Source organism: Passer domesticus, chromosome 5, assembly GCF_036417665.1.
Source record: "Passer domesticus isolate bPasDom1 chromosome 5, bPasDom1.hap1, whole genome shotgun sequence".
Classification (NCBI taxonomy): domain Eukaryota; kingdom Metazoa; phylum Chordata; class Aves; order Passeriformes; family Passeridae; genus Passer; species Passer domesticus.
The window spans coordinates 28122669-28147617 of NC_087478.1; the positions used below are offsets into that span (position 1 = coordinate 28122669).

The following is a 24949-nucleotide window of genomic DNA, read 5'->3' on the forward strand; positions in this document are numbered from 1 at the left end:
ACCTCTTCCTTCTGCATATCTAGGCTGCCCTGAACAGCAACCTGACCCTCCAGAATATCCATTTGTTCCCTTCATTTGGTGTCATCTGCAGATTCAATGAAGGTGAATTCCATCCACTCCTCCAGGCCACTGACAAAGACACGAAGCAGGATGGGCCCAGAAGACACCCCAGTGACACTCACTCCAGGGAGGGTGACACCCCTTACCTACTACTCTCTGCACCTCATCATCCAACCACATTTTCACTCATCTGGTTGTCCACCTATCCAAACCACAATATCCTAATTTGGTTTCACAAATATTATGGTACAGTGGCAAACAGATGAGGTAAATTATGGTTTTTGTTTTACCCTTTCTCAAAAATCCACTCATTTTATCACAGTTAACTGCCTTTTTTTTTACTTAATCAAAAAGAAAATAGAGAAGTTTTTTTTCTGAAATCGGTTAGTATTTTTTTTGGTACTACCACAAGACTTGACAGTAACAGGAATAGAGCCTGCATCTTGTAAACAATGTTACGTGGTTTTGGTTTTATTATAAATGTTTTTCCAGTGATGTCAAGTACTCATCTGATCTTGACGAACTCATTAAAATAGGCACTCCCAGCCATGCACTACTGAATCCTGACATTGTCAGCATTAACTTAATTTGGGGCATTCATCAAATGTCTGATAAGGCAACCGACAACTTGTCACTGTTGACTCAGGGCTTTAACCTTTTAACACCAAATACCTGAACACAATGAAACACAACAAATTTAGGAAACCTCAGTACAACTTTTCAGTTAGAAACCTTTAGGCTTGAACATTATTGCTTGAATAGCATTTAGTATAAAACATACAAAAATACTATGAATTACAAGATATATTTCTTTGCTGCAAATACATTTGCAGGACTTAACTTTGCAAGTCAGATGTCTATGCAAACAGGAAATTCATGCTGGTTGCCCATGATTTCTTTAAGTTCTGTTAGACCATCCTGGTGCAACAGTTTTACTCCAATGCAATCAATGCATTTAGAGTTTGGAATTATTTTGAAACACTCTAAAGTATTTTGGTATTTTTTTTCCTTATCTGCATGAATCTCAATCTACAGTTTTTTCCTGTTCGTGACTTGAACCTGTTATTCTCCCTTATGTTCTTGCCATTACAGAGCAAAATACCAACACTGTACAATTTTCCTGCAATCTTTTGTTAAGTGGAATCTTAAAAATCACATTTCATTATTTCTCTCAGACAGACTGTTGCGTAACATGAAGGATCAAGGTCAAATGATATATGAAGAGAGACTTCTAAATCATTCAGATGGTTGTCCTCAATTTTGATCTCTTTTTCACTACTTTCCAAAAAATATGAGAGATTCTGAACATTCTTCAAAATGAGTCTGTAGCATCCAGGTATATTTAGCTGTAATGGAGACACTCTGAATTTGCACAACTCCAGCTCATCCTTAGAAAGTCTTTCATGGTACCATTGTCCAACTTTATTACTGGGATACTTGATACTGTGTCCAACCATCGGAAGAACCACCTTCAAAGAAAAAAACAAACAAATCTGAGGCAGTGCTCATCCATTCCCCTTTAAATAAATGTGATCATTTAAAATGTGTTTAAGCCTTGTGTTTGGGGGGCTGAAATAGTAAACCAGCAGATTCTCTTGTGAAATGAAGCTGTGCATTGGCAGGTATATTGAATGTCATTAAAGCAGAAAAAATAATCAGTGTATCACGATTCCTCAAACAAAGCAGTCTACAGCAGTAAAGATATTCAGTTGCCATATATTCAGTTGCCATGCAAGACTTCACAACTATACTCTGAAACCTTCAAAAATTAGAATGTCAACTCCTTTTGAAAGTTTTTCCCAGTAGACTGAAATCTTTCCTAAAGTATTCAGCTTCAGGATAAATACTGCCATACTGCAAATGACACTGTACTCATTTCCACTGCCAAGTAAATTTGTTTTGAGTGTGGAAATTAGTTCACATGTGTTTTCTTCAGTGAGCATTCTGGCAGGGACAAAGCACCAGTTAAATTAATCACATTATTTAAAACAAAACATTTTAATCAAATAAAAAGATCAACAATTCAGAATTTTTCATATAGACTTACTTGGTATATAGAATATTTGTTAGCTGATTCTTCTGAAGCAGTGACTACATGAACCTGACAAGACATTTAAGAAGAAAAAAACAATAAGCTTTTAAAAAGTAAAAACATATGCTTTATTTAAAGAATTATGCACTGTACTCACAAACTTGCACAAAATATTAAGGTTATTTGACTGCTGTAGGGGCAATAAATTCAGATATGAAAAAATCTTAAGATATGCTTAATTTATATGAATCAGTTTACTGGTAGATGGAGCTGCATTAAACATTTACTGATGCTAGCTACCACTATTATTCTTCGAGTCAGAAGTTAACAATGCCATCTTGTGCTACATCAGCAAATGTAAAAATACAAAAAAATGTTTTATATGAAGAAGGAATATATCTACATAAAACTCAGTAACTCAATACTGAATGTAATACATCTGCTTTTAATTTTGTTTGATCTAATTGTTTCATTAGCATTCACTCTCAAAAATACTGGTAAAGAAAAATCTCAATTGAAAGACAAGCTACTCCATAGGGAGTGGAGGTAACGTTTCAAATGCTCTTGTCTTCAAATTTGTAAGAGGTTCACCCAAAAGAAATTAATTACATTCTGCCTCTGCACACATCTGTTTGTTCTCCAGTAAAACACTGCACAGTTTATGATTGATCTGATTAGGAGAAAGATAGAATCATAGCATAATCTAGGTTGGAAAAGATTGAGTCCAGCTGCAAACCTAAAATTGCCAAGTCCACCACTAAACCCTCATCACAGACCTCCAGGGATGATGTCTTAACCCATTCTCTGTGCAGCCTGTTCCAGTGCTTGATAACCCTTTTGGTGAAGAACATTTTCTAATACACAATCTGAATTTTTCTGGCATAACTTGAGGCTATTTCCTGTTGTCCTACCACTTGCTACTTGGCGACTATCTTCACAATAAGGTATGCTAACCCTAAAAGAAAAGAGCACTTCAGAATGGACTCGAGTATGTCAAAACTTGGGACCAGACACTCCACTGCCAGATTCTACTCACTGGCTCACCTATGGCTCCATGCACAGTTCCCAGGCTGAGCTATGGGCAAGTAGAAGCACTCCCTTGCCTTTTAGTACTTTACCAAGAAGACCACTGCATTTTTTCAACAGCTGCTGCCAGTTTAGACTCAACACCAGTGAAATTGTGCTAAACATGTTTTGTCTCTGTAACTGCAATGAGATTATTAGTTCAGCCTGAGGTTCCACCCTGAACTCACACTCAGCATTGTATTTAGGAAGGGCCTGACATGGAGAGCAAGACTCACATCTGCACTGACTGGTAATATGGAAACACCCAGAGTCTACTCTGAAGGTTTTTCCCAGTCACATCCTAAGATCATTATATACCATGGAGACTAAATTTTCACATGTATCATTTCTGACCTTCTGCTCCTTCCTCTCACTTGAATAATATTAACAGCCAAAACAGATTAAAGTCACTAATTATATGTTTAGCTCGTAGGTCTATTTATGGTGAAACAAAAAAAAATATCCTACATTATGTTTTTTTAACTTTGTCACGAATATTAAATATTTTAATGAATGGACCAAAATAAAGGCATTAGAATATGTCTGCTTATGTATTCAAGTGCATTAAGTTGTTTGGGGTTTTTGTTGTTTTCTTTTTACAAGAACTACTTTACAAGAAGACTCACCTTGTCATTCAGGGAAATGTTTTCATCATTTTCTTCCAAGAAGACAAGATCACCCTCGACCACTTTTGAGCCGTAAGTCTTCAGCCTATATGATGCTGCTTCATTCCAAATTTTACTGCAATAAGCATGGACATAGAATATGCGCAAGGAGTGAGGAATGTTGAGCCATCCTTTGGTACAACCTTCATCATTTACACCATAGCGATTTAAAGCTCGTAGCAACATCTTCTCTCTTACTTTAAATTCTGGCAGCATTACAAGTGTGCCCTTTGCATCTTCTGATATAAACAAAAATAACCATGTCAGTAATCCCTGCTTATTCAAGTATTACCTGACATTTAAAAAGATAAAATAATCAAATAGAGAAAAAAAGGTGTCAATCTAGTGTCTCCATGCTTTAATTATTTCCTTTCCTTCAATGTGCTGTGTTAGACAAATTTCATCTTGTATGCCTATCAACACAGACCCATGAATTTTATTCTGTTTCATGCAGTATAAATTAAAGTGGCTGTCATTCAGTTATTCAGCTTAGTTCGAACAATTTTTTTTTTAGAAACTTAATTTATCACTCCAAAGAGTTTTTTTGAACCAGGTAACTGGAAGTAAAAACCAAGCTGTAGAAGAGTATTAAATCTCTATTTCTCATAATTTCAGAAGCCGTATTTCACAGCAGGTAAAAATCATGTCAATACTTTAAAGGCAAAAATTACATTGGCCTTAGGGAATTCTGACTCTTAGGCAGATGAAAATGCACTTAATCAGATTTTTACTACATTATATAAATGCTGTATGTTTAAAATTTTATGCGTTTTCTTTTTCATATTACAAGTGATTGCCTGATGAAGCCTTTTGCACAGACTTCTATGTCTGCTTCCAAGAAAAGGCAAGCAGCTGCCTTCAGGGTCCATATCGATTGGAAGTTCCATGCATCATACAGCCATATACAGAACAGAATCATTTATCTTACACTTTTTTGTGAAACCAAACATACCTTTGTCTTTTGAAGCTATGTATCATAGCTGGTATGTCAATCTACAGTGATAAGCAGGCTAATAGATGTGGAATATTTGAAAAGAAAAATATATTTGAAGTTGAGAGCAACTTCAAATTGGTGACAAAGTTCGGCTGAATGATAAAACTGATAAATATTGCAAACAGAGTGCTCTACTCAGCACACTCCTGCCTTTGACCTATTTTGTTGATTTTAGTTCAAGAAAGAAAGAAAGAAAGTAGATGTGTTAAGTGCTGAGTATGAGTTGGGTGCCACCCTCCTGTATACTTCGCTCACTAGGGAGAAGTTCATTATCCAAAAGCAGACAGATGGAAGGAGGCCACAACTCCTCTGATCATTCCTAGTCTCTTCCAGCATTATGATATACATCATTTGCTTCCATATTTTCTTGCACCTGAAACACATTAATTTTCCTCTATTTTTCACATTTAGGGCCTCATCCTCATATAATTTTGAAATGTGCAACTCTATTGAGTTGCACATATAAAAATTGTAATGAAGTTCATGATAATGAAGTGTAAGTAGCATAAAGCAGTAAGAAAATAAAAAGTATTTCCCTGTGCAGCAACACTTTACTACCTCACAATATCGACTGCATAAGTACATGGACAATTTAAGTGGACATACCAGTTTGAAGAAAGTATCTTTTTGCATTGTTTACAGGATCATCAGTATCTTCAGGTGTGAAAAATAATTTCACAGCTTTCACCTTAAAAGTACAATTTTTTTTTCAGTTAAATATGAGTATTTGTCAGCTAAACAGGTAATTATGCATCTTAACATACTCTGCAAGCTCTCAAAATTCAGCTATTTATGTCAAAGTAAAATTCTCCCTTTCACAGAAGATCCCACGAACCACAGAACAATGTGTTGTGACCCTTCTTAGATTATAAAGAGGTTTTAGTCACCCAGAAAATGTAAAACAGTTTTCAAAACTCTGTGAGAAAACAGGTCACTTTCTTGGTCATCCAGTTCAAACTTCTTCACGTGAAATCATCATCATTCTATCTTGAATAGGAAGGTTCCTTCCATCCTGCATGCTTCATGCAAAATTTAGATTGAACACTTTCCACAGTCTCATACAAAGGGAAAACCTTTTCTTAATTTTGTTTTTTAATACTGATGTGTATTAGGTTAGATGACACTGCAAGAAGGAAAACACTACAGTAATCTCTGCTACTTGCAATGTTTAGAGGAGCTGCTCGATTTTGCTAGCACTTCTACCAACCTGTGACACTGGCTCCTGTCCTCCTCTGTACTGGACTGTGCAAGCACATACTGGCACATTTTTAACATAAACAGTAATTCCTACCTATTTTAAATTAAAGTAACTAAGTTAAGACTAAGGATTTAAATCACAATTCCTCAGGGACTGGCACCTAGACCCGCTGCTATCTGATGTCAGATACATCAACAGCAACATTCATGGGCTGCCCTCAAATCTTGATTTTTGTATTTGAAAGATAAATTTTCTTGATTTTTCTCAGAATCACAACAAGATTAGAAGAAAAGGATACTCAAGTATCCTTTTGACTTTGTAGTGTCTAATGAGTCTTCTATCTGTGCCAAACACTATACCACATACACTGAAAAGTACATGACTCTTATCTGATTAATTATTACTTAATAAGCTCAGAACTGAAGAGTTTGGGAAAGTAGTCAAGCAATAATGGAAAGCAGAAATCTCTTCTATATGGCAGATAAACTACCACAGTATTGAAAAAGCAAATCCTTTCTTATGAACTTATGTGACATTTTCAAGAAGTAAACAGACCCCCAGCAGGATAAAGAAGCTACAGTTCGGAGGTGATCAGGACCATGAATAAACACTGTACGAAGACTGCTGCTTTTCAGAGTTCAAACCTTGTATGGAATGCAAGCACTTTCCTGCCAAGTGGCATGATGACAATCCCAATCACATTCCAATCACAGACAGAACTACCACCCCAGAACTATTTAAAGCTTCACTTGCTGTTTAAAAGAGGTTTTAGTTTCAGCATGAATATCTTCATGCTTATGTTGTTATCGAAACTGATCTAGCAATTGCTTCCAGCACACAGATGGATTTATCTCACAAATGGAACTGTTCACTGGGAAGGTCAACTGCAGTGCTAGATACTGCAACAGTAATATGAAATTCTCTTGACAGTAAGTACTCAAATTACAAAATGGAAATACCATTTTTTCCTTCAGTAAAGCCAATCCTATTTGATCTGTCTGAACAATTTGTCCTTGTCCAAATCGCTGAGGTCCGTAGTAATTCACAAAACCTTTTGTCTACAACGAGAAAGAATAAATATGTTACATGCATGAAAGTATTGGATATGATCAATAAGTCCAGGCAGACAACACACATACTTCTATATTTACATCAAAAATGTATAAAACCAGAATCAGAAGTTATATGAAAAGCAAAACTCATAATTCATTATGATATTTTGGCACTAAAAAGATATCTAAAAATATATCAAGTTCTACCATTGTCTTCACATTATTAAAAAGATCCCAGGTAAATGAAACAAAATTATTCCTATATAGTTAATTATTATAATTACAACTACAGGTCAAGTCAAAGTAATTAAGCTTTTTAAATGTGTCAGATTATGGAATCTCTACTGAAGCAAATGTAGCACAGCTAATGAACAGTAAGCACTGAGCATTTTTTTTTTTCTAAAAACACAAATCTTTTTAACATGAGATAATTTCTGTGATTACTGCAATATAATGGTCAAAAGTGAACACTTCTGCTAACTGGGATTTTAAATCTCATGAGTTCTAGGTCACACATGAGAAGTAAAATCACAGTCATGAGACCCAAGGAGAACACCCTTTTCTAGAAAATAGTAAATATACATGGAGCAGACAAACACAAAACACGTATTTGTTTTGCAAATGGTTATTAGGTTCAAATTTTATAATCTTGCTTTGGACACCTATAGGTCCCATACACAATTTTGCTTTCACAGAAGATGAAAAATGCATATTTTGGATTAATATGTATCCTGTTTTGTCATTTATCTTCTGACCAGTAAAGTAAATCTAATAAAGCATGACACACAATCATGGGAATTTGGGTTTATTTTCCAAACAGAAAAATAAAACAAGTCAGATGGAGCAAAAAAAAAAGCATTATAGTACCAGCTGAATGCTTTTCTTAATAGTAGAATTAATTTTCAAAATATGTGTAATGTATTTTGCTTTTGCACACTGGGTATTTTTCATTCAAGACTTTATTCCTGTATTCATCTTCTTAAAGCAATTTAAATTATAGTTATTACTTCAAAAGATAGGGTAAGAAAATCAGTACTGCAAAAAGCATTTACAGTTTTTCCCTTCCATTATTTGCTTTTATTTTTCTTGGTGGTTTAAGAATGTCTGATGATTGGAGTTTCCTTCAGGGACTAAGGAAAGCAGAATCAAAATCCACTGCATTTCAGGGGAGTCTTCTTTCTCAGAAATGGACACTCCACATATGTTCATACCACAAAAGCTTTTCATCCAAGCCAACCATGCACGTTCCTCACATGACCAAAAAAGGCAACCAGCAGTGATGTGCAGTGAGCCTATGTGTGTATGTACAGCTATCCCATACACATTAGATGGATGTGTCAGTACATTGCTTCCCCTTCATCTGCCACAGTGAGACCCATCACTTGGCTCACCCCAGCTCTGTGCAGCAAACCTCTTATATCCATTCTCATTTGTTACTGAATTCCCCTTTTGCTGCACCACTCTGGGGTCTCCAGTCTGAAACACAGAATCAATCCACTTGCAATCCGTTCTTGGGAGGCAATTTTACTCTTGATTCTCTAAGTAATGCAGGAACAATATAAAACTGCAAAAAGCACCAAACTTGGGAAATAGTGCAATTACTGTGTTATTACAAGCATTTTCCTTAAAAGCACTTTTTATAAGAGCAAACAATTAAAACTCTGTTCATTATCAGCAACCATGAGTCTTTCTTACCTTAACACTTTCCACTGCTTCAGCTATTCTCTCCTTCAAATCTGCAGAAGAGTCATGACTGTGGTGCTGGAGATCTCTCACAATTATGTCGAAGTGATTGCCCTTCAGCTGACCAAGTCTGAGGTGCTGGTATGCTGGACGGATGTTGTGTATTTTCATACCCTTTTTTTCCATTTTGTTTCCAAGCTCCTTCAACCTGAATGAATAATTGGGAGAAATTATGAACCATCCTCTACTAAAGCTATACAACTTCTAATGGATGTCTTGTTCATCTTTGCACCAATACAAAAAACACTTAATAAAATGGGATGCAAAACAATTATTATGAGAAAACCAAATCAAATGGAGAGATAGAAGTCTTAAAATTTAGTTATAATCCAGAAATACTTTTTAAATGATTGGCATTTTTATGATACTGACAGACGCTGGAATTAAGCAATTCATGTAACTTTCTCAGAGTAACTGCACTGAATTGTTAATTTTTTCAATTGATAAGCTAGTTACTTTTTTACTCTTTACTCCTCAAAACCTGTTTTTCATTAAAGAAAAAGGAAAATAAAAGGTAATGTGCTCTAGCAGCCTCCAAAACACAACTGCTCTTTCTCTGTCAGACTTAACAAAAACAAATTCAGTGCACTGATTCTCTGGGTGTGCTCACACATGCTTGTAATTGGAAACACAGCTGACAGTTCAAATATTTACCCTTTAAAATATCCACTCAATCTCTTTGTTCTTAAAAGAACTTCTTTGTAAATAAGAGTCATTCAAATCAAAGGAAAATTTCAGCATAAGAGCTTGAATCCTAAGCAATATTTTAATAACTTCATAAACTGTTCATTTATGAAAAATATTTCTTTCTCTTGCTGTGTGGATGCACTTACCTATTTTTCTTCATCATTAAAACACTAACACAAAGTTTTGCTAATTATCTCCTGAACAACTGGCCTTACAGTCCAGTTTGCAGTGAAGTTTTACCATTGGCTTGAATGCCAAGTTTCATATTCCCTAAAGCCACAAAAGATTAAAGTAATTTCCACTGTGTTCTGTACAGGCAAGGGGAAGACACATCAGTAAGAATATTTCAAGAGATCATACCACGTTGATACTTATTAACACCAAAAACTACGTGCTAAACTGCTCGTACCCAGATTTTAAGTACCTCTCAGGAGTCACCTTTTTCACCACCATAGGCTGCAAAGTGATTGCCTTCTTATCTTTGATGCCAGTGTAACTGAAGTCTGAAGGAAGAACATCAAGTTCAGCTGCCAACAAGCCGATTGCTTCTAGTGTTTCCAGGTTTTCTTTCTGAAGGGTGAAAGCTGGAACAATCATTTCAGAATTATTAGAAACTTGCCTTTATGTTTGAGTGTTCTGCCATGACAAATGGGCAGGTTCTTCCCCTCAGACTTTAACAGCATGAAAACTCTAAAGAAACTGCCCTCCTACCCCACAAAACTAAATCAAATGAGACTTTTACAGCACAGAAGGAAAAAAAATATATACACAAAACTCAGACCAACCAAAAACCCTGATGCCTTTAAAAAGAGTACCTTATAAAAGGCAACACAATTCAACAGACATGCATGGACGTATTGCAGGAAACATTCTCTGTGTCAGAGAATACTTTGTAGAGTGAGATCGTAAGTCAAATGTGACCTTACAAACTTGTTCAGTATCTAGATGCAGCTCCTAAAATCCCACAATTACATTCAAGGGAAAGCTATCACCCTGGGAATGCCACAGAGTTAGTTAGTGGCTCCAATTAAAAGAACTGTAACCATTATCAGGGAGCAGTTTATGCCAAATCCCTGCAGTAACTTGATTCCTCCACTTCATTCTCCAGGGATGTAACACCACTGCATTGATAATGATTCATTTCAACTTGACAGACCTGTGTGTCATATAAAAATGATCCTGAGTACCAGTCTGATCTACAGAACACCATTAATAACCTGCCACCTACACTAAAAATGTATTTACCTGTATAAACATCTTGCTTCTCCTGAAAACCACCAGCACATCTTTTTCTGGACCCACTTTTTCCTCGAAACCGTACCGTTATTGATGTATTTGGCTGATCATTGACATCTGTCGTGGTAAAAGATTTTGTTTCTAAAAGCTTTCCAAATTTTCTATTGATAAAGTGGTGAACTGTTTTTCTGTGCTCTTTGTTTCCATCAGGCTCAAAGGAAAACGTAGAATTTTCTAACTTGGCATCTAAAAATTTAAAGAAATCACTCGTTTCCTTTTCAGTCACTAATTGACAAAGTTCTCTGTAATCAGGATTCCCTTTTACAATCATTTCATTGTCTTTTGTAAGAGTGAGTAGAAAGGGGAATTTCTGCCTAACAGCACTGTGTAAATCTGCTCGAATTTTCTTGTCCAGCCTAGGTCCTAGCGAGAACTCCCTAGCACCAGCATCCGCGCTGTTTTCCAAGCCCCACGCATCCTTCACGTCGCAGGCAAATTTGCCGAGCAGTTCGCTCGCGGGCTCGCCGAGCAGGGACTCCAACACAGGGGCCCGCCCGAGGCCGGACTGCAGCCCGGGCTCTGCCTCACGCTCGCTCGTGCCCGGGCACGCGGCACAGCCGCCGCCCGCCCGGCCGGGGCCGCTCGGCTCCGTCCTGCGCCTCTTGGGCTCCCCGGGACGCGGGCTGCTCCGCAGCAGCTCAGCTCGGCAGTCCCCGAGGAGGAGCTCGGGCGCCTCGAGCTCCGTCACCACGAAGTCGCTCGGCGAGTTTTTGATGGTGCCGCGGAAGCCGGCGTGCTCGCCCAGGTAACTGAAGGAGGGCAGCATGGCTGCGGCCTGCCTGCTCCCGCCGGGCCGCAGAGGAACACGGCGCGGGGCGGAACAGCATCAGCTGCTACCAGGAAGGCTGCTGAAGGGCAGGGAGGCAGGGACGGACGGACGGATGGATGCAGGGACGCAGGCTGGGAGCGAGGCACAGACGGACAGACAGACAGACAGACAGGCGGGAGCGCTGCGGCCCCGGAAGCCGCCGCCAGGGGGCGCCACGACCTCCTCCCCCCCGCTTCCCATCAACGGGGCCCAAGGACGTTACCAAGTTCCCCAGGGCCGGGGGGGGGAAAGACAACGAGACAACGAGCCCCCCTCCTCGTGGCCAGACATGGGGCGTGCCGGGGGCGGGGTCCCCTTCGGCCGCCTATGGGATGACGAGGTGGGAGAGCGCTTCCGCTGTGTCATCACCGCGCCGGTGACGTCAGCGGCACCGGCGGGCTGGGCCCCGCCCCCTTAAAGGGGAAGCGTTAAAGGCGGAGGGGAAGCGGGGCCCGCGGGCCGGGAGCGACGGTGAGGCGTGAGGGGCCCCGGCGGCGCCGGCTCCGCCCCGGTGCGGGGTGCAGGGGGCGCTCGCAGCCGGGAACGGTGGGCGGGGGCGGGTGTGGGCCATGGCTGCGCGGCCGCTTCCCGGCGCCCCGCAGGGATAACGCTGTGTCCCGCCAGGAGCGGAGGATGGGCGAGCCCGTGACGGAGTCCACGTTCGTCCGCTGCCTGAGCTACGGGCTCGTGCGGCGGCTGGCAGAGCTCATCGACCCGCAGGAAGGGTGGAAGAAGCTTGCGGTGGATATAACCAGCCCGTGCGGTGACAGCAGATACAGCCAGGCGCACATAAGGTCCTCCACCAAAGCCCCGTAACCTCAACCCGTGCATTTCAACACAAACACCTTGTTAACCCCGCTTCCCGTCCCATCGCCGTAACTCGCTGCACTTCCTGTGCTGTGGGCACCTGTGTCTGACAGTCCCTTTCCTTAGGGAATGCAAGTAATTACTCCTAATTTTACTGCAGCTCAGGTTTTAAGCAAACCTCAGGAAATTGACTGAAGAAATTAGGATTAATTAGAATACACACATAGGTATTTTTAGCAATACAGCACGGGCTGCATAACTTTGTATACCCTAAAGACTAGTAGGCATTGATGTTATGGTGCCCAAGAGAGAGCTGTGCTGTAACTCCTAATTCACTGCTTCCAAGAAAATGCCCAATAAATGTGGGGAGCCCAAGGCCTAAAACTAACAAGTTTACTTGAGGAGTAATGCTTGCAATATTTTATAAGTACCTCATTGCTTGAAAGGCTTGTTGAATCTTCGTTGAAGCTGTTTCAAAGACTATGGGGTTTTTAGATGCTGTATCATCTTGGATTTCCAGTCTTTTCTAGTAATGGTGGCATTAAATCTTTGTTCTTCTTTCAATAATAATAATAAATTGTCTAGGGTCCATATTATATTATTGAAGATTTGTGGTCTTTGCAGTACATTCAGATTTTTTTTCAATGTGGATTTTTCTTGTCATTTGCCTTTAATCTCTTTCCCTTCATGCTTCTTCAGATAATTTTTCTTTTTTTTTAATACTGGTCTTAATATTTACCTTTTAAGGAGATTTGAGGCATTTGTACAGATGGGAAAGAGCCCCACCTGTGAATTGCTTTATGACTGGGGAACCACAAACTGTACAGTTGCTGATCTTGTGGATCTGCTGATAAGGAATCAGTTCCTAGCACCAGCAAGCCTTTTGCTTCCAGGTAACTTGTTGCTCTTGGACATTTTGTACTGTGTTCTCAGTTTTCTAAGATGCTAAAGAACTTCACACTAATTTGAAAATCGGAAAGGATTAGGTTAAAATAACCAAAAGTGAATATATTTTCCACTTTTTTATCATTTGTAATAACAGTTTAAGTAAGTGTTTCAAGTTTCAATAAGAGTGCTGGAGTTTACACATAGTGGCACAATATAACCTGGTTAACAATATAACATATTTATGTGTCTCCTAATTTTCAAAAATACTGGCATTAACATTACTTAGTTTTTCTCTGGTTCCTAATGTAGTTAACGCTTTTTCTAAATTCCCTTTTCAGAAGCTGTAAGGATGCCACAGGAAGTTACATTACCTCTTTCTTCACAGGAAACCTTGCCTATACATGAGAAACAACTACCTGTACAAGAAAAAAAAGTGGCATCTGTAAAGCCTGCTTTAGCTCAGAGTACTGAGAAGCAGCATTCAGATTCTTCCTGCTCAGGTGAAGAAAACAGCAGCTCACAGTCCAGTAACACAGGTAGACATTCACTTTGGTAAAATTCAGTGCTATTTTTTTTTGCTGATGTCTTCTTCACCCATGTGAAATAAATCATGGTGGTGCATGAGAGTGATGACTCTCTTCCTGTTATGGTGCATCTGTGGGAAACAGCATCTTGCCAAAAAATCACCTACTTTGAGGGAAAACTTAACTGTTAATTAAATTGCAACTTCTTTTTTGACACACATAATCCTGTTGTGCTTTTCCAATACCTGTTTTATAGACTGTTCAGCATCTCATGCTTTGAAACAAGGTTTTGTATGTCAGAAATTACGAAGAATGCTGGAGAAAAAATGGCTGAAGAAGGCATTTTAGGAATGTGTGTGGTTGGTCTGTTCTTTCCTAAAGGTTCATATTTGGGTTGCTGCCAGGAACATGATGTAACGTTGGTGTATTTTTTATATATGAGGCAGTGTGGCTCTCTCTGTGATCTCAGAAATTAATGTACACATTTAATTTCTGCTACCTGTATTACAAGTATGAATCAAAAATACAATCAGATGCGTGCTACAGTGTTAGTTGTGAAGAAAATGATGGACAGGTAATTGTGTATGTTCATCTGCCTTCCTTTTGTGTTTCTGGTATCTTCATCACAGAGCTGGAAGTAGGGCTCCACTATGTCAGGTTTTGTGCAGTAGCAAGTTTTTGTTTCAAGAGAACTGAAACAGAAAACCTTGTTCCTTAAGTGAAAACATAGTTTTATGCTAAATATCAATGTCTTTCAGATTTCCAGAATTTTTTGTTTCATGACTTGGAAAGCATTACAAATAATTTTGATGTGCGACCAGAATCAGCTGGAGGTAATAAACTGGGAGAAGGTGGCTTTGGCATTGTGTTCAAAGGCTACATCAATGGCAAAAACGTGGCTGTCAAGAAGCTCATTGCTGTGAGTTGTCCTGGGTTTTTCTCATTTTAATGACTGTGTACTTTATAGAATAGACTTGTTTATCTTGTTTATTGTGAAAAGCGTTCAATGATACATTTCAAAAAGCATTGTGACCATGTTACACATTAGTTGGATTAAGAAATTTATCCTTACTCCCATCAGAGTTGCAAGTCAGCAGAGTTCACAGGAGCCAATTCTTGCCTTCTCTGTGGTTGTCCTTTGAGGAGCCAAGCGAGTTGTTGGGAAGAGCAGAGTGCTTCCCCAGTTGTTTTCCCCTCACTCTCAAGAAGTGCCAGAAGAGAAGGGATCCTAAGGTGGTTTCCATTTCAGATTAGGATGGCTGAGATTCACAAGCTAAATTGTCAGAATTTCAGTCTTCATAACCATTGTTTTGTGTGAATATTGAATTTGGTAATTAAGTGCTATTAGGGTGTGATTGCAATGAATAGAGTAAGTTGTTGATTGCTGAAACTGGATCCATTTATCCAGTTATACAGTGTTCCAAGGAATTTAAAGTCATGTTCTGATACTTTATTTTTGAACTGAGTAGAAGGTGTATTGTGAAAAGTTAACTAAGAATGGCTTGCAATTCTTTTTTTTTTTTAATGAACTGTGCATTTATTATGACCCAATGATGTTAATATCAAATACTTCTTTTTATAGATGGTTGATGTTAGTGTTCAGGAGTTGAAACAGCAGTTTGAGCAAGAAATAAACATGATGGCAAAGTGAGTACATCATTATATAATTTTTGTCTTTCTAACATAACAATTTGCTGAAAATGTTTGCTGAAAACGTTTACTGAAAATGTTTAACTGAAAATGTTTCTTATACAGCACAAGCACATTTTGTTTGTTTTAAAACATCGCCACACAAACCTGGCTTTGTGCAGTAGAGGTGAAACAAGTCATTGGGAATCAAGTTCCCCTCTACCTTGTGTTTTCCTCAGATGAGAGTCTTACAGAGCACATGTGAACAGATTTTTTTTCTTTTTTTCTGTAGGTGTCAGCATGAAAATTTAGTAGAATTACTTGGTTTCTCAAGTGATGGTGCTCAGCCATGTCTGGTGTATGAATACATGCCCAACGGTTCATTGCTTGACAGGCTTGCTTGTCTGGTAAGTGAAATCTCTTCTAGCTTCCAGTTGCCTTACTTTGCCCAAGTACAGGAATCTGTGGAATGTCTTTCAAATGGAACTGAGCTGTAATGTTTTACTACTTAAAATTATGTTTTACTGCTTTCTTCTTGTGTTCTAATAACAAGTGTCCTTCCAATAAGATTTTACACAAACATTTTAGATAGATTAAAGTCAAATCAGGCTGTCAGTGCAATGTCATGTACTGCTATCTCAATCATCATGGAAGCTTGCACTGACTGTGCCTGTGTGAGGCAGTGCAGAGGGTGCTGCAGTCTTGTTCCCAGTTCTTATGTTGGCATGTTCTCTCCTGAGATTCTGCAAAATCTGCGATACTGACCTTGTTCACTGTCCTTGTGATAGTGGTTATAACACAGTGCTCATGGTCTGCTTATCTCTTTCTGAAGTACGTAAGTAAATGTGAGTTTCAATTTAAAAAAAATATTATTTTGTGTAAATGCTTAAGATTTAATCAAATGGTGTATGTTCTAGCCTTGGCCTTAAGTAAATAACAAGTTGCTTTGGTTTGTTGAGATGACTCTGTGTATCAAGGACACACCATCCAATAGTAAGCCAGACTTAAGGTAGTAGATCAGTGTCTGTGTTAATTTGTTGAAGGAGTTCAAAAAATCTGCTTAATACTAAGCAATTGCTGCTTCTGTGGTTGCAATCTGGTGAACGTTCTATACTGGTGCTACTTCAACCGCCCATGTCCCCAGACCTAAAATGTTGGGCTTGCTTTTTTTTCTGCACTGATCCTCTGGTTGTACCGGTTCAAGCATCTATCATTTGGAGAAAGGTCTGGATTAGGTAACTGACAGACTGATAAAATAATACTTGGTGAAAAAAATATTTAATTTTGATGAGGAGACATTTCTTTTGTAGGGCTGCACAAATACTTCTGCTCCAGTGGGAAAAAAGTGGTGCTATGATGAGAATGAATAGCATTGCTTGGGGAAATAACCAGTTCTGTTACCACTTCTGTCTCAGTTTAGATTGATTTGTTTGCTTGCATACACTGCTATAGGTGCAATTTTTTTTTTTTTTTAACTGAATCAGTGCAGAAGAGAGACTAAGTCTTACCTAAGGACAGTGCAAGTTTATCTGTAGAAACGAGCAATGCTTAACAAGGATGTATATGAAAATGGTTATCAGTGTAGCTAGCTGTTATCATCAAGGGAGCTTTAAAGACTGGGGATAATTGAAAGCTAAAGGAGAAATAGATGTCTCTTCCTTTACAAGGAAGAGACAAATTTATGGCATAAATCAAGGAATCTAAATCAGAATCTATAAATTAGAAAGAATCTTTTTCTAATAAGATCAGAGAGGTGAGTAATGTATTTACTTGAATATCTGTTCTTGCTGATAATTTAATTTTGTGACTTCACTGGATGTGTTTGATGCACAGACTCTTGCTTGTGTCATCTTTGTGTCTGGATGTTGAGCGGGCAAGGGAGGTGGTAGAATGGTGAGATACTGTAATCCACTTGCCGTGGACACTGACAAGATTTTTAATGACTGGTTTTTAAATGTAGATGTCCTTACTTCTGAGGTTTAATTAGCATGAGTATAGTTAAACTCTCAAGAAGTCCAAAAATGCTGGAAGATTGATTCTTGTTGTTAGTAAAAACTGCTTTAAATTATTTGCTTTGGGTTGAAGGCTCTGGTATAAGGGCCAGTACAAAGTGGGAGTTGCAGTAGATACAGATAGGTCTTTGCAGAGCAGCTGGCCTTGGAGGGTCACAATCAAACATTAACCAAGAACATTTTTTGCAACTGGCAACTTAATCTAAGGCAAATTGCAGGAAAAGAATGTAATGTGACAAAGGCATGTATTTCTGCCCTAGTCAATTAAGAAATGTATGCTGGTAGTGTTTTTAATCATCCTCTTGAAAACAACAAAACATAGCAAGAAATCACTTTTGGGTTGTAGGGTTTTTGTATGTTTGTTTTGGTTTATGTGATATATTATGTGATATATTATATATTGTTTTGTATATATGTATATATATTTTTCAGATTTTTACTTGCCTTTCTCTCTTCTTAATCAAGGATGAAACTCCACCAATTCCTTGGAATATGAGGTGTAAAATTGTTCAAGGTACAGCAAATGGCATCAACTTTTTGCATGAAAATAATCACATTCACAGAGATATTAAAAGGTAAAACCTGCAGACTATTGCTGGCTGTATTTTTGCATTTTAATTTTTCTTTTTCATCTTTCCCCTGTTAAAGTAATTTTAGAGAGAACAAACTGCAAAAAGCATTACTTCAGTCAAGGGCACCATCTTCTGCAAGTGACATCCGTCTCCACAATCTTGTCTGTGCCACAAGGACATGAACAGTACAGACTTCTGAAGATAATTATGGGGCTAGAACCATAGAATTGCTTAGGGTGGAAAAGACCTTTAAGATCATCAAGTCCAGTCATTAACCCACACTGCCATGTCCACTGCCAAACCACATCCCAAGGTGCCTGCATCTACATGTCTTTCAAATATCTGCAGGGATGGTGACTCCACCACTTTCCTGGGCAGCCTGTTTCACTGCTTCACTCGGTGAAGAAGATTTTCCTAGCACCTAATTTAAACCTCCTGTGGCACAAATTGAGGCCATTTCCTCTTGTCCTATTGCTTGCTGCTTGGGAGAGGAGACTGACCCCCACCTGGCTCCAGCCTCCTTTCAGACTGTTAATTGTAGGATGCCAGAAGGTCTTCCCTGAGGCTCCTTTTCTGCCAGCTCCCTTAGCTGCTAGACAGCTTTCCAGGCATGAGATTTTGCATTGTAATTGTCATTTGTGTTATAAATGTAATATGTAAATTGTAATATGTATCTTAAATTGTAATTTGTATTTGTTGCTTTCAAATAATTATTTGAGTGCTGTGAGAACACAAAAGTTCTGTTCTTTAACTGCTTCTAATGAAGCTGCTGTTGAAGAATAATTAATTTTTAAATAGGGAATTTTTCAGATAAAAGCACATCTTTCATTTTCCTTTTTGTAGAACACTTCTTCAGAGTGTCTCCTTTGATTTACTCCTATTTTTTATGAATACAGTATAATTACTTCAGTCAGGTTCATGAAGTTCAAGGTTCTTCAATGATAGTGAATGGTCATTGTTTGTTATACCAGAGTTCTTTTCTATGGATATCGGAACTCAGAATAGGTGAGGGTTGGTTGGCTTTTAGTGGTATTTTTATTGTAGTTTGTTTCCTCTTTATGCTAGAGTTTACTCTTTTAGTTTTTTTAAATAGAAGCCCAAATCTTTGAAGCAAAGCCCCAAATGCCTTACTCCTTCTGGTGGTTAAGAAGGAGCAACTGACTGTGTGTTACAGATGAATGTTTCAGTAGCTTTCTGGTTTCTGGCAACTGCTAAATACAGGCAAATTCAGTTTTGTGACCTTTCAGCTTGGGGGGAACGAGCATTTGCTTCAGCTGCCTCATGTATGTGCTTGCTGCTTTGACAGTTTGTTTCTTCTTTCTTCCCTGCTTAAGCCTCTGGAGAAGTGTAATGACTGCAAGGGATGCACTTTTTTGCCTTACGCTGCCTCTGCCCTTCTAACTGCTGTGAGTTGATCATTTTAGAGAATTGGGTTTGGGGATTTTTTTTTTTAGTTTGAATAACATTTTGCCACTTGTGTGAGTAGTTCAATACGTTTGATTGGTACTATTAATAGTGCTGTCACTCCCAGGTATCTTCTTAGATGTCTCTTCATCTAAATGTTTACTTCAGTCTTCATTTTGCTGTGATGTCTAGATACCATTCATAAACACACAGGCATTAGAACAGCTTCTGTAGTCTAGAGGGGACAAGATTTAATGGGTATTCTCACAGTTGTTCATACATTTTGTATTGGTTATGCCCAGGAAATAGTTCTGTTCTCTTCAGAAGCTTGAAAGTTGCAGTAAGACTTGCATTTGTTGTGCTTTTTGTGGTGTACCCAAACATAATGACCACTCTTTGGACTTCACTCAAGTTGATAAGAAGCTGAGATTCATGAAGTTGTGATTCTCATTCTCTTTTTTAAGTTGAGCTTTAAACAGGAGACCAGTTGGTGGATGATGCCTTGACAAGTGTCTGGCCTTTTGTAGTGGTCATATATCTAGAATTATTTATAGCAGTTCTAACACCAAGTGACCCTTTGTAACTTAGAGCTGTTTTAATTTTGTTCAGGTTTGGTGAACAAGAAGGGGAAGTTAGAAGTATAACTTTCTAGCAAGTTTTATATGTTATATCAGGCATTGTGGATTTCTTACAGTTCCATTAAAGTGATCAGAAAATGAGGATTTCATAAATATTAAATCAAGCTATTTTAAAATGGTTTTAAGTGGTACAAGTTTAAAACCCAGTAGATTTCTGCTGTAATTCATCCCACTGAGTATTTTATGAAAGCTTTAAGGACTTTGAGAGGAGCCTCATTTGTCAGGGTTGCCTTTTTTTAAGGAAAATAAAAGCTGGAGGTCAAGTGAAAACACAGCACATAGAATATTCTAGCAGTAATGAAATTTTCTGGTTTTCTTTCAAGACAAGAATAAGAGTATTATTTATTCAAGATGAATTTGTCATGGTTGACATAGTATTAGATAATAGGTATAAAAAATCTGCTTTTGTTAGTTCTGAGCAGAGATTTAGACTGTAAGAATTAAACTGTGATCCAGTAGAAGTTGATCAGAGCTAAGTGTTCTCTATTGTCCCTCCTAAAGCCAAGCTATAAATGTACCATAATTGGTCTGTTAAAATAAAGTTTTGTATTTCTAAGGTTTGGGGGGTGGGGGGAGTGTCTAGTTTTTTTCCTTGGATAGATCTTGCGGTCATTTCTTCATTTATTTAAATGAATGAATTTTGAAATTGAGCAATTTCCAACAAAACTAAATTTACCTAACTTGTTTTATGAATAATGTATAAATATCTTGGCTTTCAAGATAGTCAAAATATCAGTTAACATTTGGTTACTAAAGAACTATTAGACTTTTTAAAACCTATTTTCTGTACTGTTTGGAAAATTCTCTTTTTTGTTTTTTCCCCTACCTCCCCTCTCCACCAGTGCAAACATCTTATTAACTGAAACATATGTGCCCAAAATTTCTGACTTTGGCCTTGCAAGAGCATCGGTAACATTCACACAGACAATCATGACTGAGAGAATTGTTGGAACAGCAGCCTATATGGCACCTGAAGCTCTGCGAGGAGAGATAACACCTAAATCTGATATCTTCAGTTTTGGAGTAGTAAGTAGAATGCGGGAAGCAGTATATGACTTCTTTTGTTAATGATAAAAGCACACAAAATCAAGAGTATCTGAAATGAAATTATTACTCTGGTCTATAATTTTTCTTTTTCCTAATAGATATTTTCTTAGGATAGTGTTTCTAAACTTTGACTGTGTTAAAATCATTTTAATATGTCAATTTGCTATGTTAAAGACAAGAGTAAAATAATATTTCAGTTTCCAGCTAAATGTGGTTTGAAGTAGCGTGGAACATCATTTTTGCTTGCATGGTACTGCACAAAAGTGTAATTCAGGCTGAAAAAGAAAATTTAAGAAAATGGTCCAAAATTATTGTTTTTACTATATTCAACACCAAAAAAATACAATGTCCATGTTGGATTTGCCTTAGAGCTGAGTACAAAAAAGACATGAGCTTAATATTTGGAAGAAAAATGAATCCATTCTGAATAGATCCAAGACCCTACTCACTACTGGCCATTTCCTTCACAGCATTTAGTTTCATGGGAAAGTGGGCCCAACTATGTGTGAATAGTTTGGAAATCCTTCAGTCTTGCTGTGAAGGAGCCCCATGTAGGGTGAGAATAACTTGTGTTGAAATTTGTAAGCCACACTGCTAATAACAGTTAATGAAAGTAAAGGTAGGAACAAAACCAATGAATTGTATAGGAAATCTTTGGACAAATACAGATTCTGAGAGTATTTGACAGACTGGAGTTTTGCAGATCTATATGCTAAGATATATATGCTAAGGCATATTCTGTGCTTTATTTTCTCTTCTGATTTTTCTTCCTCCTAGGTCTTACTAGAAATAATAACAGGTCTTCCTCCAGTAGATGAAAACCGGGAGCCACAGTTGCTGGTATGTTCTTCATACTTTCTCCTTCCCTCCCACTGCTCCAGGATCACTTTATATGAAATCATAGGTTAACAGGTTCTGAGACAATCAGCTGTTGGTCAGCAATTTCAGAGTGACCCATAGAGGAAGGCAGAAGATCTGCCTGTACTCATTGCCTCTTATTTATTAATTTATGCTACCTCAAACAGTACGTGGAATTACAGATAACCCATTTCAAGTGTGTTGGAACTGAGGACTTTTGGACTAAACCAGTCAAATTTAAAATTGATTCCTGACTAGAAGTTTCCAGTAGATACCACTGAGACTGGAAACAGAGGATTAGTTTACAGACAGATTCGTTTATAGGAAGAGGCTTTATAAAAGTGATAAAATAATTATACCAGCTTAAGCTTGTCTATTTTTGGGTTATTAGGATACTTGGCTGATTGTGCCTCTTCTTTTACAAAAGAAACAATGCTAGAAAACTGAGCCTTGAAGTGAGAGACAGTTAAATCTGTATGATATGGCTTAAAGAAATTTGCTTTATGATGTTGTGGTAATTAAAATTATATAGAAAAAAAAATAAATTAATAAAAATGTAATTTATTTATACTCTCACATGCTGTTCAGATACTTAGAATGTTATCTGTTTGTTGGTTCAAATTCTCTTGTAGTTAAGTATAAAAGATGAAATTGAGGATGAGGAAGCAACTATTGAAGATTATGTTGATGAAAAAATGAGTGACTGGGATGTACCTTCAATTCATAAAATGTATTCAATTGCTGATCGGTGTCTGAATGACAAAAAAAACAGAAGGCCGGACATTAAGATGGTATGTAGTCTTTCAGAATAAAAGGCTTATTTTGGGTGAGAGAGAGTGTGTGTGTGTGTGTGTGTGTGTGTTCCCTGTGTATGGTTACAGTATCAGTTAATTATATTTCTGTCTGTTCTCTTCCAGGTCCAACAGCAGCTCCAAGAGATAAAAACTTGATAATGTGTCTCTTCTGATACACCAGTGTTTCTGTAATGGAGACACCAGTACCAAACACTTAATCAGTATTTAGTGTAACATTATCAATGATTCTGCTTTCCAGAACTTTCTGGACACATGTAAGGTGGGCTGTTGGCCTGTCAGGAGCTCTTTCACATTTCCTTGGTCACTGGGCCATTAACATGGGAACACTCTTTCTTGTATTAACAAATTGCAGTGCTGGTGCATCATCTTCTCCTACAGCTTGTTAAATCCATTTCCATATTACATTCTATTTGATTCTTTTTATTTCCAAATACCTAGTATGTCTGCTGCAAAGGCATATGACTGTAATGGGGCAGAATGTTTTTTCTGCTAATTGCTTTCTTGATCAGGTGTACTAGGCCTTTGGCTATTGAAGACAAAACCATTTAATAGCTATAATGGTACTTAATGTTGTCTTTTTGAGAAGTGACAATAGTATTACCCAGTTTAAACAAGCTTCTAGTTAATATTTTAGCTTAAAAGTTCATATTAGAGTGAATGGTCTAGTACTGTTAGTGAATGTGATTATTATCAAAAAGTCTTCTTGGTGTTAGTTTTAGTCAAATAAAGGCTGCAGGACATTTTCTAGGTTATTTTTTTCATTTCAAGGGCTCCCGAGCAAAATAGTTATCTTGCTGTGCAGATGCATTTACACTTGCAAATGCTTTCTTACAGTGAACTCTATGATGACAAACCATTTAATTTTTATTCACAGGAAGACTCTTAGCTACTTTGACTATTTTAGGAGAATTCAGTATTTTTAGTACTTTAGGAGAGGATTCCATATGGATTATAAATACAGATGGTTGCTTTTCTTGAAGGGGTCAGAATAATGATGTGAAGACCAATTCTGCATTTCACTTAGTCAAATAATTAAGCTATTTTTAATATATATATGTATGTATATTAACTAAATACAAAAATACCCTTCTGAAAGTATAAATGGAAAGCTTTTTTAAAATAGATACATTGAAAGATCAAAGCAGACTAAAAATGGAATGAAAGTGACTAGTAAGATTCCAGATACTTTGGACTAGTATGAACATATTACCATTGTAAATGAAAGATGTTATTTTCATATTAACTCATTTTGCACCTCGTGAACTTTCTTAATAGCTTAGGGATAAGAACATGTTCTGATCTACAGTTAAATTTAAAATTCTGTGATTATGTGACTTCATTCAGGAATATATACCTCATTGTAGGAAGCATGTGATTTCAATGTAATGATGTCATTAGATTTCTGGCTATTTATTCAGTTTGTATTGCCTTTTCAATCTGCTAGCTTAATTTAGAAAAAAGAATCTACCTAGTGGCTTCTAGATTTCTTGAGTATAAATTGTAAAAAACTGTTAACATATAAAAAAACTCTGCATTATTACTTATTTCTACTATTAAAACTTTGAGCCTTGAAAATAATCATCATTTTGTGTTGCTTGCATTTCTGTTAATAACATTATGGTAACCTCACTGCATGGAATAAAGCTATACAGCTCTGAACATGGAGAAAAAAGCTGCTATAAAGCTGAATTAGAATAAAATCTGCTGAAGCCATTCTTCAGTTGTAAGCATCTCCAGCTGTTACGTGAAGGTTTATTAGATCACGCCTGCTTTTTACTATTCCCTGGAGCTGGAATACAGCTGTAGTGTTGGCCAGAAGTCTGTTTGCTGTAGCAACTCCCTGGTCAGCTCTGTTCACCTCTGGTAGGGTAGAACATTTTTGTTCATACATCAATTGTGATGTTCTTCAGTGTGAGGAGAATCTCAGCCACAAGCATGGGAGTTCCTGCTCTGTCATACCAGACCATTACAATTTGCAGTGCTGCTTTTAGCAGTGAGGTTTTGGCAGTAATTTTCCCTTCCTCACTGAAAATGAAGCACGTCAGCTACTATTTCATACAACTCGGAAAAAAGTTTTGAACTTCTTTAGTGAATATGAGCAGTTAACTAGGTAAAACTAGCTAACTTAGATGGCAACTATTTTTTTTTTCAATAT

At 37.7% G+C, this 24949-nt stretch overlaps 2 protein-coding genes across 5 annotated transcripts; one reads left to right on the forward strand and one right to left on the reverse strand.

The window, feature by feature from the left end:
- Positions 1-501: 501 nt before the first annotated feature.
- On the reverse strand, positions 502-11748 carry PUS7L (pseudouridine synthase 7 like). 2 transcript variants are annotated; one of them, XM_064422477.1, is made up of 8 exons: positions 10742-11746; positions 9921-10080; positions 8762-8957; positions 6974-7072; positions 5423-5504; positions 3784-4061; positions 2108-2161; positions 502-1529 (listed from the first exon to the last, which is right to left on the reverse strand). In XM_064422477.1, the coding sequence occupies exons 1-8, from the start codon at positions 11556-11558 to the stop codon at positions 1206-1208; spliced, it is 2010 nt and encodes a 669-aa protein (XP_064278547.1). In that variant the 5' UTR covers positions 11559-11746; the 3' UTR covers positions 502-1205. The 2 variants fall into 2 exon arrangements, with proteins under 2 accessions (XP_064278547.1, XP_064278549.1); XM_064422479.1 differs by lacking the exons at positions 502-1529; positions 2108-2161 and adding an exon at positions 2227-3047 and having other exon boundaries at positions 10742-11748.
- IRAK4 (interleukin 1 receptor associated kinase 4) lies at positions 11394-24372 on the forward strand. Of its 3 annotated transcripts, none has more exons than XM_064422487.1 (12): positions 11394-11537; positions 12225-12394; positions 13155-13300; positions 13634-13831; positions 14578-14738; positions 15402-15466; positions 15741-15855; positions 17893-18035; positions 20917-21100; positions 21899-21961; positions 22612-22770; positions 22897-24372. In XM_064422487.1, exons 2-12 carry the CDS (start codon positions 12234-12236, stop codon positions 22927-22929), a joined length of 1428 nt encoding a protein of 475 aa, XP_064278557.1. In that variant the 5' UTR covers positions 11394-11537; positions 12225-12233; the 3' UTR covers positions 22930-24372. The 3 variants fall into 3 exon arrangements, with proteins under 3 accessions (XP_064278557.1, XP_064278558.1, XP_064278556.1); XM_064422488.1 differs by lacking the exon at positions 11394-11537 and adding an exon at positions 11944-12071; XM_064422486.1 differs by lacking the exon at positions 11394-11537 and having other exon boundaries at positions 17926-18035.
- Positions 24373-24949: the final 577 nt, after the last annotated feature.

Excerpts from the sequence above, each read along its gene's own strand:
- PUS7L (XM_064422477.1), bottom strand. The coding sequence starts at position 11,558 with ATGCTGCCCTCCTTCAGTTACCTGGGCGAGCACGCCGGCTTCCGCGGC. Across the intron at positions 10,081-10,741 it reads GAAGCAAGATGTTTATACAG|CTTTCACCCTTCAGAAAGAA; the intron begins GTAAATACATTT and ends TGATTGTTCCAG. Across the intron at positions 5,505-6,973 it reads CTTTACTGAAGGAAAAAATG|GTGAAAGCTGTGAAATTATT; the intron begins GTATTTCCATTT and ends TGTACTTTTAAG.
- IRAK4 (XM_064422487.1), top strand. The coding sequence starts at position 12,234 with ATGGGCGAGCCCGTGACGGAGTCCACGTTCGTCCGCTGCCTGAGCTAC. Across the intron at positions 13,301-13,633 it reads AGCAAGCCTTTTGCTTCCAG|AAGCTGTAAGGATGCCACAG; the intron begins GTAACTTGTTGC and ends TTCCCTTTTCAG. Across the intron at positions 15,467-15,740 it reads GAAATAAACATGATGGCAAA|GTGTCAGCATGAAAATTTAG; the intron begins GTGAGTACATCA and ends TTTTTTCTGTAG.